Below are 13249 nucleotides of genomic sequence, written 5' to 3'. Positions count from 1 at the left end.
GTCAGAAACGACTCGTAAGCCGGGACGGGACAGCAGACGTGGGCGGGATGAAAAAAAAAAAACAGATCGTAATTCGGGACGGGAGAGCAGACGTGGTCGAGATCAAAACAGGTCGTAGCGAGAGACAAACAGGAGCAGAAAACAGGACAGGCGTGAGTCAGGGTCGAAGAAGGGCTTGCCGTGTAAAAACAGAGATTCGCAGACAGACTGACAAAAGGGGACAGATAGGAGTGGGTTTGAATTGGGACAAGAAGCCAATCAGAGTCTGAGGCAGTTAGCACCAAAGGAGCGGGCACAGGTGAATCGCATCGGTAATCATGACAGCATCTTGCGTAGCTTCCTGGCCAGTTGGGTCAATGGGGAAGATTCTCATTCGAACGCCGCAGGTGCATGGGATGATGAGGTGGTTTGGATGACTTCTCCGGAGATGTGGTGAATGTCATCATATTTAAATCACAAATGTGACAAAAGCATGCATCAAATCTTTTGAATCACTGTAGAAATCAATTCATTCACCGCATTGAATGATCAATTCATATCATCCACGTCTGGGAGGAGGTCAACTTCCAGTTCTCTATACGTATTATATGTGAGCTAAATATATATATATATATATATATATATATATATATATATATATATATATATATATATATATATATATATATATATATATATATATATATATATATGAATGAATGAATTAAAACTTTCTTTGAACATTAAAATAAAAACAGAACAAAAAAATAACTCAACAGCAAAATAATGTTCCATAATATGTTCGAAAAGAGGTAGTCAGAAGCAAATGCTTATATTCCCTACCCCTTCATCTTCTCTATTAAATACACCAATGATATAATGACAATTGTAATAATATTAATAATAACAGTTATGATATAACAATAGCAACAATAACACACAAAGTTAACAATAGTTCTACACACTATTCCCAATCTCTCGTATCACTCATACCCCATTTTCTTCATCTCTGTATTCCGCCAGGAAGGTTTTTTTTGTATTTAAATTTGAACACGTGAATAGTTGGACATTGTTTGATCTCGTCTGGTAAATTGTTCCAAAGTTTGACTCCACACACAGACACACACATACTTATCCTGGTGGTTCTCACCTTTGGGATTATGAATTTACGACAGCCCCTTAAGTTATAATATCCTTTTTTCCGAATGAATAATTCATGGATGTTTTCCGGCAGTATGTTTTTGTTCACCTTAGATAGCAGTTGTGCAGCAAAAAAATTTACTAAATCATCTGATTTTAATAATTTGGACTGCCGGAATAAAATATTAGTATGATCTCAAAATCCTACCCTGTGTATGGTTCTAATTGCACGTTTTTGGAGAATAAAAAGGGGCTGTAGTGAACTTTTGTAATTATTGCCCCAGACTTCTGCACAATATGTTAAGTATGGCAGAAATATATATATATATATATATATATATATATATATATATATATATATATATATATATATATATATATATATATATATATATATATATATATATATATATATATATATATATATATATATATATATATTATTATTTAGTTATTTTAAATAGTTTTAATTTGAATTTATATTCTTCTTTAACTTTAACTTATTGGAAATTAGTGGTTCAAGTAAAAATTATTATTACCCTAACCCAAGACAATAAATAATTAACCCTAACCCAAGACAATAAAACATTTTCTTTCCATGCTTACACTTATATATTGCTTTTCTTGCTCTGCCAATTTGTATTCATTCATCATTTATCCATTTTTTTTAGAGACCTACCTGTTGATTCCCTTGAATTCCTTTATTCTTTCCATAAATTCGCCATGACAGCTCTGTTATATGGTTGTCTCATGATTGATGCTTAGCTTAGCCCCTCACCCACCACTCAACCTCCCAATTTAGGGGTGGCAACTAAGTTTGGAGGGTCAGGCCGGGGCTCGAGGCATCCTCCCCACTCGCCTCACGCTGCATGCGCTCATGTGAAATCGCCATTTCACCCCCAGCACACTCCCCTAATTGATGCTGGCCAAAAATGTTTTGTGGAAATTTGCCCTCCACCAGGAGTGCCTGCAACGCCAATTGACACGCATATATGTACACGCACACACACAAAAACACACACAAAATTATGCCGATATAACTGTGAAGCAATTCATATCTAGGGAAACCTGTAGTCAATGTGTTACACGTCATTTTGTTCATCTAATTCCATTAAAATTATGCATCAATTTACAGAAAATACCTTAAAAACAAAAGTCGAAAAACTCACATTCATAAAAAAATGACGTTTTCACAATGCTGTAACATGGATGATTTTCAATATTAAGTCTCCACATAAATAAATAAAGTGGTGGCTTTTTGTGAAATTTTAGTAAATTCCATTACCAAATGTGTATTTTAAAGGGCCAGTGTGTATTATTCGACCACGAGATGTTGCTTTATTGTGTAGTGCAGGGGTGTCCAATATGGTGTCCCCTAAGGACAGCTGAGGTGGCCGTGGCCCAGGTCTAGAAACTAGCTCACCAGTGCTGGGTCAGTGTGACTTTCTCGTAAAATTATGAAATTAGTGGTTGAGCGAATCTATTCAACCCTACTTCCAATTATCTGGTAATAACATAGAAATGGAAAACAAACTTTGCGCTAATTAATGACGAAAACTAAGCTCCCAGCTTAAGGTTGAAGACCCCTGGCGTAGTGCAACTGAAAACGAGTGCTAAAAGGCACAAGTAAACAAAGTACGGTGTCAGGATCAGAACGAAGACAGGACCCACTTGCGTGTGTTTCTCTTAGTTTCATTAGGAAGAAGGGAAAGAATACAGGTAAAGAATACAGGATCTGTAGATCGTTGATCGTGGGGAGCAGGTTACTCAGACGTGGAAGTCGTAGTCAAGTTCAGGAGAGGGGTCGGAACCGGGAATCAAACAGGAATCAGGACAGGAGAGAGTCAGGGTCGAAAAGGCTTGCCTGGCGTGAGCTGAGATTCGCAGACGGACTGACAACGGGTGACAGGAAGACGGGGGTTTGAAAAGAGACCAGCAGCCAATTAGCGTCTGAGGCAGTTGGCGCCAGGTGCCTCGCGTCAGTAATCATGACACACGGAGACTCAATGTGACCAAACCACACCATATTTCTTCTAATGTTAATGCCCAGCCTTTCACTGGGTATCTGTTTTTGGGGCACTTAAGCATTAAGATGGCAGACAATCAGGTCAGTTAACTCTTAGTGATCCCCGTGTTATGTAAAATACATTTCTTGAGTATGAGTATTTTAAAAAATGCATGTATTATTGCTTAGTATTTTTCTTACAGTATATATAATATTGTTCAAAAGTTTAGGGTTGCTTAGAAATTTCCATTGTTTGACGAAAGCAAAGTTGGAAAGATAAAAAAAATGATATAACAAGCAGGACGAGATAGACGGAAATGACACCAGACACTGAAGGTAGAAATTAAACAGGACAAACTAGATGGGATCGCTACCAGAAACTAGAGATCAATATTAAACAGAACAAAATAGCCTGGAACGATACTGGAGATCGATATTAAACAGGACAAAATAGACGGGAACGATACCTGACAGGAAACACAATTAGGAAATCGGACAGAGTCAAATCACACGTCTTGCGGGTGCAGAGGTTCGTTGACGAACTGACTAAGGGTGAGTGAGAGCACTGAGCTTGAATAAGAGGGAAGCCAATCAGTCAACGAGTTTCAGCTGGCGCCAACTGGGCGGGGCCAATTGGGCGCCATGGGCAACCGTGACAATTTCATTATTTTGTAACCTTCTTAATTGTACTTTATATTTATTTTTCCTCAAATTTGATCAAAAATAACAAGTATGACCATTAATAGAAAACACGCTGTTGTCTGGGTAGTTGAATGGTAGTGTATATTATACATATAATACAGGGTATTTCAAAATATGTGATATCCTTTGTGGTGTAAATATCACAGAACATATATGTTTAATGCAAATTAAATGAAAAAGTATTTATGTTGAAGATCATAATATTCTTTCAAAATGGAATGAGAAATTTAAAAACATGTGGATTATTTGAACAATTGTTTAATATCTGCACCACCTGAGACAAGGCATACATCAAGTTGATAATCCAGCTCCTACCAAACAGCATATCTTGAGTAAAATTTTCCTGCAGATTGCTATTTTTTTCTTTATATAAAAAAAGTACCTGATTTTTGGTTAGTTTAAGAAAATACATAGATGTTTTTTGTCACTATTGCCCATTGCCCTCTCTTGGCCACGTCGTTTGGTGCCGACTGCGGCTCGTTGCCTGAGTGGCTTCCCTCCTATTTAACCTCAGTGCTCTCACTCACCCTTTGTCAGTCCGTCAACGAACCTCTGCACCCGCAAGTGTTTTTGTCCGGTATCCTGCTTGTGTATCCTGTCCGGTATCGATCCCGTCTATCTTGTCCTGTTTGATATTGGACTCCCGTCTCCAGTGTCTGATATCGATCCAGTCTGTCTCGTCCTGTCTGATATCTGACTCCAGTCTCCAGTATCTGGTATCGATCCTGTCTGACCCGTCCTGTCCGGTATCGATCCCATCTGTCCGGTATCTGCTCGTGTATCTGGTATCGATCCTGTATTTCCCATCCTGTCAGGTATTGACCCCGTCGGTCCGGTATGTGCTCGTGTATCTGGTATCGATCTCGTCGGCCTCTGGCTTCCTGTTTTTCCACGCCGGACTTCTGTCTTACTTCTTCCGCCCAGCGATTGCAGAATCTCTGGCGTGTGTGTTAACGTGCATGACTGCCCCATTCCCGTTAAATAAGGCTTGTGTAAAAGCATTACGCATCTGGGTCCTCCTCCTGTTCTGGTTCTGACATTTTCAATACCAATTTTTATTTTCTTTCAAAGCATATCACGTTTCTATTTTTAAGAATTATTTTTTACCACTAGGCGGCACTAAATAATACACATAGTGCTTTAAACATGTTAAACTGGCATTCAAAAAAATAACATTTTCAGTTGCCTTTTCTTTGCTGTGATGGACAATGAGGATACTCCTGGTGATGAAAATGAGGATGAGGGTGGTGTTTCAAAAACAAGTCTGAAAGGGCCTCGCTTGTGATTGGTGGTCGGGCTCGAAGGCTGCTGAGGAAAAAGGCCAAACGAGCCTATGGGAAATCACGCGTGTCTCCTCCCACGATTTGTGCACCAAACTTGCACACTTCAACTACTTCCACGCATTACACTCACGCCAAATGCGCCAAGGGGACGCGAGTGACAAATTCCCAATTGCCTCCTTCACTCCCTACAATAGCTTGCTTTTATTTTGGATTTCTATAGACGTGTAGAATTAGGGCATCACTTTTAAATATTGTTCTACAGCCTCCCTCCCCCCTTTCTTCCTTCTCTTATGTGAACCTCATCCAGTGTATCCACCTGGGATTGGAATTTCACTGCATATTTTCCCTTTCGAATATTCTCTCCCAAGCCCCTACGCCCCTGCCAAAACATTCCCTGCATTTTGGACTTTGTGCAAGCAGCTCGTGTGGTTCGTTTTTTCGTGCACTGTTGAGTGAGTGGCTGCAGGATGGCTACATTGCCCGGAACTGTGCCCAGGATGGTGCGGCCCACGCCGGGACAGAACTACCCGAGGACCGGCTTCCCCCTGGAAGGTGAGAGGACACTGGGACATCTTTTGTTATGCGGGTTTGAAGGTCACAAAATATCGCTATAATGAAAACAGAGAGAGAAAGAAAATCGAACGAAATGGGTTTAAATAATAATTTTTCTTACACCATTTAACGAATTACTACACTACATAAAACATTTATTTTCGTTTGCATATTTTGTTTAAACATAAAGTTACTACATTTTACCCCCCCTCCAAAAAAACCCCAAATATTCACCTTTATTAATTTTTTTAATCCCCAAATTTTTACATTATATTACATATATATTTGTAAGTTAAGTATTACTGTGCTGAGTGTCAGCAGACGAAGAGTAAGAATTGCAATTCTCTCGCGCACTTCTTCAATTTATCCATTCTGGTTCTATTAAAAAGGATAAAGGAACACATATAAACATATAAACAAATAGACACATTAATGACATAAAAAAAATTCAAAACAATAAAACATTTAATTGCTCTCAGGCAAAACCACACTCAAGTTTAGCTTATACCGACACTAGTTGCAGGAATGGCCAATTTATGAAAACATTTATAGTTCTGTCCCATTTTTAGTTTTAATTACTCAACGTTGGATTGAAAGTGCCCATGTACCCTTTTTACTCGTTATGTTGTTTTTTGACCTTGCAGTAAAGGACCACAATACTTGTATATGTTTCTCTTTTTTTGTTTCAGTAAAATTACTTAATTTGCATTCTACTTGATTTTTCTATTGTCAAGTAAAATGCAAATTTAATAGTTTTACTAAAATAAACATGAAAAATATATACAAGGACTAGTGTGTATTTATATAGTAGGATATTATCCTTGTCAGTTTTTCTTTTTTCAGTAAAACTACATAATCTGCATTTTATTTCCATTCCATTTGATTAGAAGAAAATTAAATAAAATGCAAAAAGAAAAAACATAATAGGTAGTTTTACTGAAATGAATAAAGAGAAACATATACAATGACTAGTGCAGTCCTTTACAATTTGTATTTAAACGAACAGTAGATTCCGTTTAAAGTTAGCTATTTTTCTAACATGCATATAACAATTTGGCCGGGATATAAATGAAAATATTATAATAAAAAACTCTTGAAAAAACGTAGGACTCCTGCGGCCCTTATAATTTTCTATTTAAATTAACACAGTTTCCCCTAGAAAGTGAGCTTTTTGTAGTACAATGAAACAATAAAATATTTTAACAACATTTGAAAAACTGTTTACAGACGGTCCTTTAAAATTGGTCCATACGGCTAAGTATTTCCTGATTGTAAATGTTAAATGGTCTGCATTTATATAGCACTTTTAAAGTCGCTGAAAACCTCCCAAAATCGCTTTACAATGTGCTTCACACTCACCCATTCACACGTAGAAAACGGCGACAGACATGCAAGGCGCCAACCCGCCGATCGGGGGCATTCGGGTTTCAGTGTCTCGCCCACGTTGACATTTAATTCGGAGGAGCCAGGAATTGAACCTGTAACCTCTTGGTCTCAAGACGAGTGCTCTACTCTTGCCTCCTTGTCAGATTTTGGTGACCACATTTAAATGATTGGTTTCCGTATAGCAATCATGATGATTTATTAAAGCAAGGGTGGAGGTTTGATCTTGGCATTGATGGGGACATCATATTGGGGACAAAACAATAATTATTGCTCTAATTTTACTATATTTTAACTTGTTTTTTAATGTAAAAGGCAAATAAATACTAGCAGAATATCTTTGTTATGTTAATATTAAGCAATACCAAGTTTAATTATTGCCCAAAATAGGAAATAATTGCTAAAAATCACTAAGAAATAAGTTAATTTATGAAATCATCATAATCAGAATGATAACCATGATCATATTCAAAAATATAATCACAATCATAACTATAATCATAATCATCAAACAAAAATAGCGTCAATTTTTGTCTCTTATTTCACAATATTCTATCGTTTTCTTTATTAAAATAAAAATGTTAGAAAGACGCGTTTGTTATGCTAATGCAATGAAATTCTGAGCTTTTATTTTTCCTCATTTCATCATAATTTAACCTGTTTTTTATTAACAACTGTAAAAACAATAAAATTATTGTACAGGGAGAATAATTATAGCTCAATGCTAACAGGGGGTGGCATTTTTTTATATTACAAGGAATATTTTTACACAACACAATGAGCAGCAATTCGTTGTGTTTTAAAAATAAATGTTGATTTGACTTAAATTACATTGTTTTTTCTTTATTGTCATTGATATGAATGTTGTGAAACAATGTAAAAAACGAGATTAGACATGGCATTCCAGGTAAATGTGTAATAAATATTTTAATGAGAAAAAAAGATGAATACTGTCAGGATAAATAGGAAAAATCATGATAAAGAAGTGCTTAGAGAATAGTTTATAATAATAATGCGATGAAAGGTAGGTTAATAAAATTTAGCAGCAAAAATATAAATTCCCGAATGAGTCGTAAGATATATATTTTCTTAGTTTTGCGTGCTGAGCATTTTTTATATTGGCGGGAATACGCCCCTACGCCATTGTATTAAATATATATTATTATTGTGTATTTTTAAAAAATCAACTACAAATTCATTGTTTCTCCTGCCGTATGACCAAAACCCCAAGTGTGTGTTTTAATAACATTAAAAGTGACGCATTACAAGTAAGAGCGCCGCCAAAAGAGGCAATCTAATTGTTAATTTGGCGTCCAGTCCCCACGCACTCTCGGGCACGAGTGGGATGAATTCGAGTAGCAGTATTTTTTTCTGTATTTGCATGCATTTACGCCAACCGTTTTCCCATTAGGGCCGCGTTCGTGCTCAAGTGGCAAAGGCGAAAGCACATACGCGCGTTATGCGTAATGACGCACGGAGTGCGCGCGTCTGGCTATTAGATTCATCCGTGGATTTTTTTGCCCAAATGGCAAATAAGGTTTGGGGAGGATCACATCAATATTTGGACAGCATGACTAGGAATAATCAAGGTGGCAAAGTGGCAACCTCTTCAGATGGCTTGCAGTTCGTGGAATTGGAGCGAGCGCGTGCGTGGAGTGGGCTCAGGGGCGTGCGTGATGCGCCACTCTCTCAGTCGGGGAATTCACCTCTCGCTCTTTTTCCAAAAAATCTAGCGGGTTTTTTTCAATTATTACATAGAAACCTCAACCAATTGGTCACCTTGTATGAATGCTTTCAATTCCCCTTATTAACCATCCTATTGTGTTAGGGTCGCCGACCCATTTTGAATATCAAATACATACATAAACTACATTCATTTGGTTTTTTTCCTGAATCAAGTCTTCTTGACATTGTCAGGGATGTCGGGAAGTAACAAATATCATTACATAACGTCCTTTAATTAAAATGGTTACCTTCAGTCAGGGTCAGTTTCGACCATGCTATAAAACAAGATTATAAAACACTAGCTACAGCCAGGACTGAAATAGTAAGTGCGCTGGACACATTGTGCATCAACTGCAATCATACATCTGCAAAAAATACACTAATATTATATTTTTTGGGCCACACGTTTTAAGATACTTGCATTGTTATGCTAGTTCTTGCAGACATTTCTCTAATTTTGGTATTTATTTGTTTTTGAACGAGAAATCGATCTTGGTACTTCATGGTTGTTTGATCTTGTTTTTGTTTTGACCTGTTGTGCTTTTCATTTTATATTTTCGGTAAAGTTTTATTAATGAGAAAAATCATTTAGCTTGGTTCTTTAAGTAAATATGAGTCGAAAACGACCCTAACCTATAGATATTTTTCATATAATTAATGTTTTGTTTTTTTTTTTTAAACAACACGTTTAGCAGATGTGTTGTAAATTACCCCTGAGTAATTGAAAACGAGGGGTATACAGGGAGAGAAAATAATCTAAAGATGAGAAAAAAACAATTTTTTTATTGCTTTTAGTGTATTTTATATCCAATTTAAGACGCGGGTTGCACACGACCCGCTGACGTTTTACCTGAAAACTAACAAGCGGAGGGTTAAGCGATAACTCAACACAGCACCCATTTACTCACAGCAAGGGAGACTATGTAGAATTAATCTCTGAGACACGGGCTTGAGGTTCAACACATTTTTCAAAGTACCAAGAACCTCAACAAGTGAAAATAATGCATATTAAAAATACTGTTTTGACTCCATAAGCCTTTGAGATGAAACGGTGCTTGTGTTAGCAATGGCTGTTACCTCATACAGAAAAGACTTCTTACTATAATCGTAATTGTTCGAGTTTTCAAATATTTCCAGGTATATTCCTCTAGCAAAATAAAAACAGTGTTCATTAAAGTAAGCAAAATAAACCTTACTAATAAACCTTATAAACTCAACGCAGCACCTACACTCACAGCCACACAGACTATGTAGAATAAAAACAAAGAAAAAATGTGTAAATAATTGTGTTTAATTCACCAAATAAACAATATAAACAATAATTTTAGAATCTTTCTTAGTTTGTTACCCATATGCAGTAAATGTGGTGTTATTTAATATCTGTAACAGTGCAGGGTCCTGCTGTCATTTTCTGGTCCCCATATGGTTTGAATCTCTAACAGAAACTGTCACAAATTACTTTAATTTGCAACAAAGATGTCAGAGTATCAGTTCCCATTGTTTTCCTGTTACGGGTGTCAGCAACATGCGGCTCTAGAGCCACATGAGGCTCTTTAACACTGCCCAAGTGGCCCCCTGCAGTTTTCATAAATGTTTCAAAATAAAAAAGGAAGGGGGAAGGAAATTGTTAAAAAAAATAAAAATAAAAATTGTTATCAGACAAAAAACATTTAAAAATAAAGAAGAAAATGATGCAAATATTAAAAGGGTCATTAAAAAATATAAAATACACACAAATGAAAAATAATAACCAAATTTTATCAAATAAAATATTCAAAATTGTGGCAAAAGATGAATATTTTTTTACCAAAAAATAATGTCCTTTTTGCAAAACATTTGACTCATTTTAGGTGTTATTGTTCCGATTTTATTATTTCTTTGAATCAATTATTTAAAAGAATATTGCTTTTCATACTGTATTTTTATTCTTCTAATATTGAATGCATCATTTTGAATTGCATTTTGCAGTAAAATAACACCTTTTAATTTAACACCTATAGCATACATTTTAACACTAACCCCGCGGGTATTCCTTTCTACAGATTGTAAAATGTACACTGAACGTGCATTTTCAGAGCTAACTTAATCTGAAAGCAGGAATTATTTTGCACTACATTGCACAAAGGAGTGTTAGTCAAGTTTTTTACCATATGGAAAAAATCACACCCTTGGTGTTGATCAAATTTAACACTGATAAGTTCAGAGTTAATATGATAACATATGCAGTGTAAAACCTCTTTAACACAATTTGTTTAAATAATTTAAGTATTTTTAACTTACTCTTATCAGTGTTAATGGGATTCAAGTGTATGACGCAAACACAGAAAATCATACATGGTTTAATATATCTATTTTGAGTAAACACGTTTCTATAACATGCAAAACACAATTGAACAATAAATCAGTCACTTATGTTCAAATTATATGATTTTTTTCCAGTCAAAAGAGGAAAATAAAAATGATTTCAGCCATTTAACTATAATATGTGTATATTAAATTTGACGATGTCCACCCTGTGAGTTAGCCCTGATCTCAGAAACAAGCTGACTCTCCTGGACTGAACCAATATCTATAAAGTGCTGTATTGTAAATGGTTGTCTGATTAAAGCTGCACAAATTGTGATTTAATTTGATTAAAAAAAACGGATGGAATAGGGGTAAAACGTATACATTACCATGTATGTTATCATCATTGTTATACGTTGTGTGCTGCCCCACGCCCGCAGTGTCCACCCCACTGGGCCAAGGCCGGGTCAACCAGTTGGGCGGCGTGTTCATCAACGGAAGACCCCTGCCCAATCATATCCGCCACAAGATCGTGGAGATGGCCCACCACGGCATCCGTCCGTGTGTCATCTCGCGACAACTGCGCGTCTCGCACGGCTGCGTCTCCAAGATCCTTTGCCGCTACCAGGAGACCGGATCCATTCGCCCGGGGGCCATCGGGGGCAGCAAGCCCAGGGTGAGTGCATGTAACGCGGCGTGGGAGGGGGAGGATTGGTCGCAGAGGACTTAGAACGGGATTCAGAGACGATATGAGGGTTCTCCTGAGCGCTCTTTGAACAACAATCACTGAAAATCTTGGAATTATATTTTTTATTTATATGTATTATTTGAGAAAACAAGCTATAAGACAAAAATAGAATAAAATAGAATAAAATATACTTTATTATAATATCAACGTGGTGAAAAATTGTATGCAACAAGATCAGATTGGGCACAGAGGATACCATATTAGGTACCCGAGATTGCAATTTGAACCGTAATCATTAAACATCAGTTATGATAAATCTTGATTTATGTATTCTACCAAAAAACAAACGATGTTAAGGAAGTCCACCTGTAGTTTTTTTTACGTTTGTTTTATCATAAATGAATTTGTTGAAAGCAGCCATAACAATAAGTACAGCTGCAGCAAAACACAGCATTTAAAACACCCCTAAATAATTAATACGACTCCAATATTTCTCTTTTTCATTAAGTTACAATACAATCCAATGGGATAGGATTATACCTCTTTATTAATACTGTAATACCGAAATATAATCATCGTTTGTGTTACATGGAAATGTTTATACGTCCTCTGACTTTTGATTTTCAGTTTTTCATATTAATCACACATTTATTGATAGGATACTACATTATAATTATAATGATGATAAAGACAACAGCAATAATAACTGTCAGCCCTTTTATCCCGGTTCATTCAATCATTTATAAAAACTGTCGATTTTTCATTTTAATTTCATATTCGATGATCAGGGGAAAAAAAACATAATAATGTCAATCAATCAATTAATCAATCCATATCATAAGATTAATATTATTGATAATATTGATAAGAAATAGACCTAAAACGTGGATTAATTTGTTCAATATTATTGATAAAATAACAACTATTATCATCATCGTCACAATTATAATCATTATAATCATACTTACTATTATCATAAATGAGGGCTTTATAGTTATCAATATCACCATACATTGCACATTTAAAAAATAATCATCTTTCTTCTTTCATATCTTAACGTATAACCCAAACCAGTTAACTATTCATCCACACTTAACTAGTGTTATATGGAACTTTTAGAAATCAATAAAATAATTGTGGTTTACTTTATTCTCCGATACATTTTCATTTCTTATTTAATTCTTATTCTTAGCTTTACCGAAATTGAAACTTGTTGTCTGTGCTCACACGACAAGAATAAATTCCGAGTCTGTTGGCAGAAGATTTTGTGCATCCTTTGTATGTTCTTCTAAAATATTGTATCTCTTTTCCTGTAAATAAGGTAACCCCTATAAAACAAAAAAATGCATTGTCTAGGAAATATCGTAGTCAATAATTTGGATCATCTTAGGACATGGTTTTATGCCAATATATAGAAAAACCTTGCTGAATTTAAGCATGCATGCTCTTATTTTGACAGAGAAATAACACCTGGACGGACATATCTGATAACTAGAATAATTTCAA

At 35.8% G+C, this 13249-nt stretch overlaps 1 protein-coding gene across 3 annotated transcripts in view; it reads left to right on the top strand.

The window, feature by feature from the left end:
- The first annotated feature begins 5245 nt into the window (after positions 1 to 5245).
- pax7a (paired box 7a) overlaps positions 5246 to 13249 on the top strand; it is a 113152-nt gene continuing 105148 nt past the window's right edge. For all 3 annotated transcript variants that reach the window (XM_088338063.1, XM_088338064.1, XM_088338061.1), the window contains exons 1-2: positions 5246 to 5661; positions 11496 to 11731. In XM_088338063.1, coding sequence (XP_088194189.1) covers positions 5577 to 5661; positions 11496 to 11731 — 321 coding nt within the window. In that variant the 5' untranslated portion in view covers positions 5246 to 5576. The remainder of the gene's footprint in view (positions 5662 to 11495; positions 11732 to 13249) is intronic.

The sequence above is a fragment of the Urocampus carinirostris genome, chromosome 6 (assembly GCF_059441175.1).
Source record: "Urocampus carinirostris isolate Australia breed hairy pipefish chromosome 6, RoL_Ucar_1.0, whole genome shotgun sequence".
In the NCBI taxonomy this organism is placed as follows: Eukaryota; Metazoa; Chordata; class Actinopteri; order Syngnathiformes; family Syngnathidae; genus Urocampus; species Urocampus carinirostris.
The sequence above is the reverse complement of the archived record's forward strand: the minus strand, read 5'-3'. Positions and strand labels throughout refer to the sequence as shown.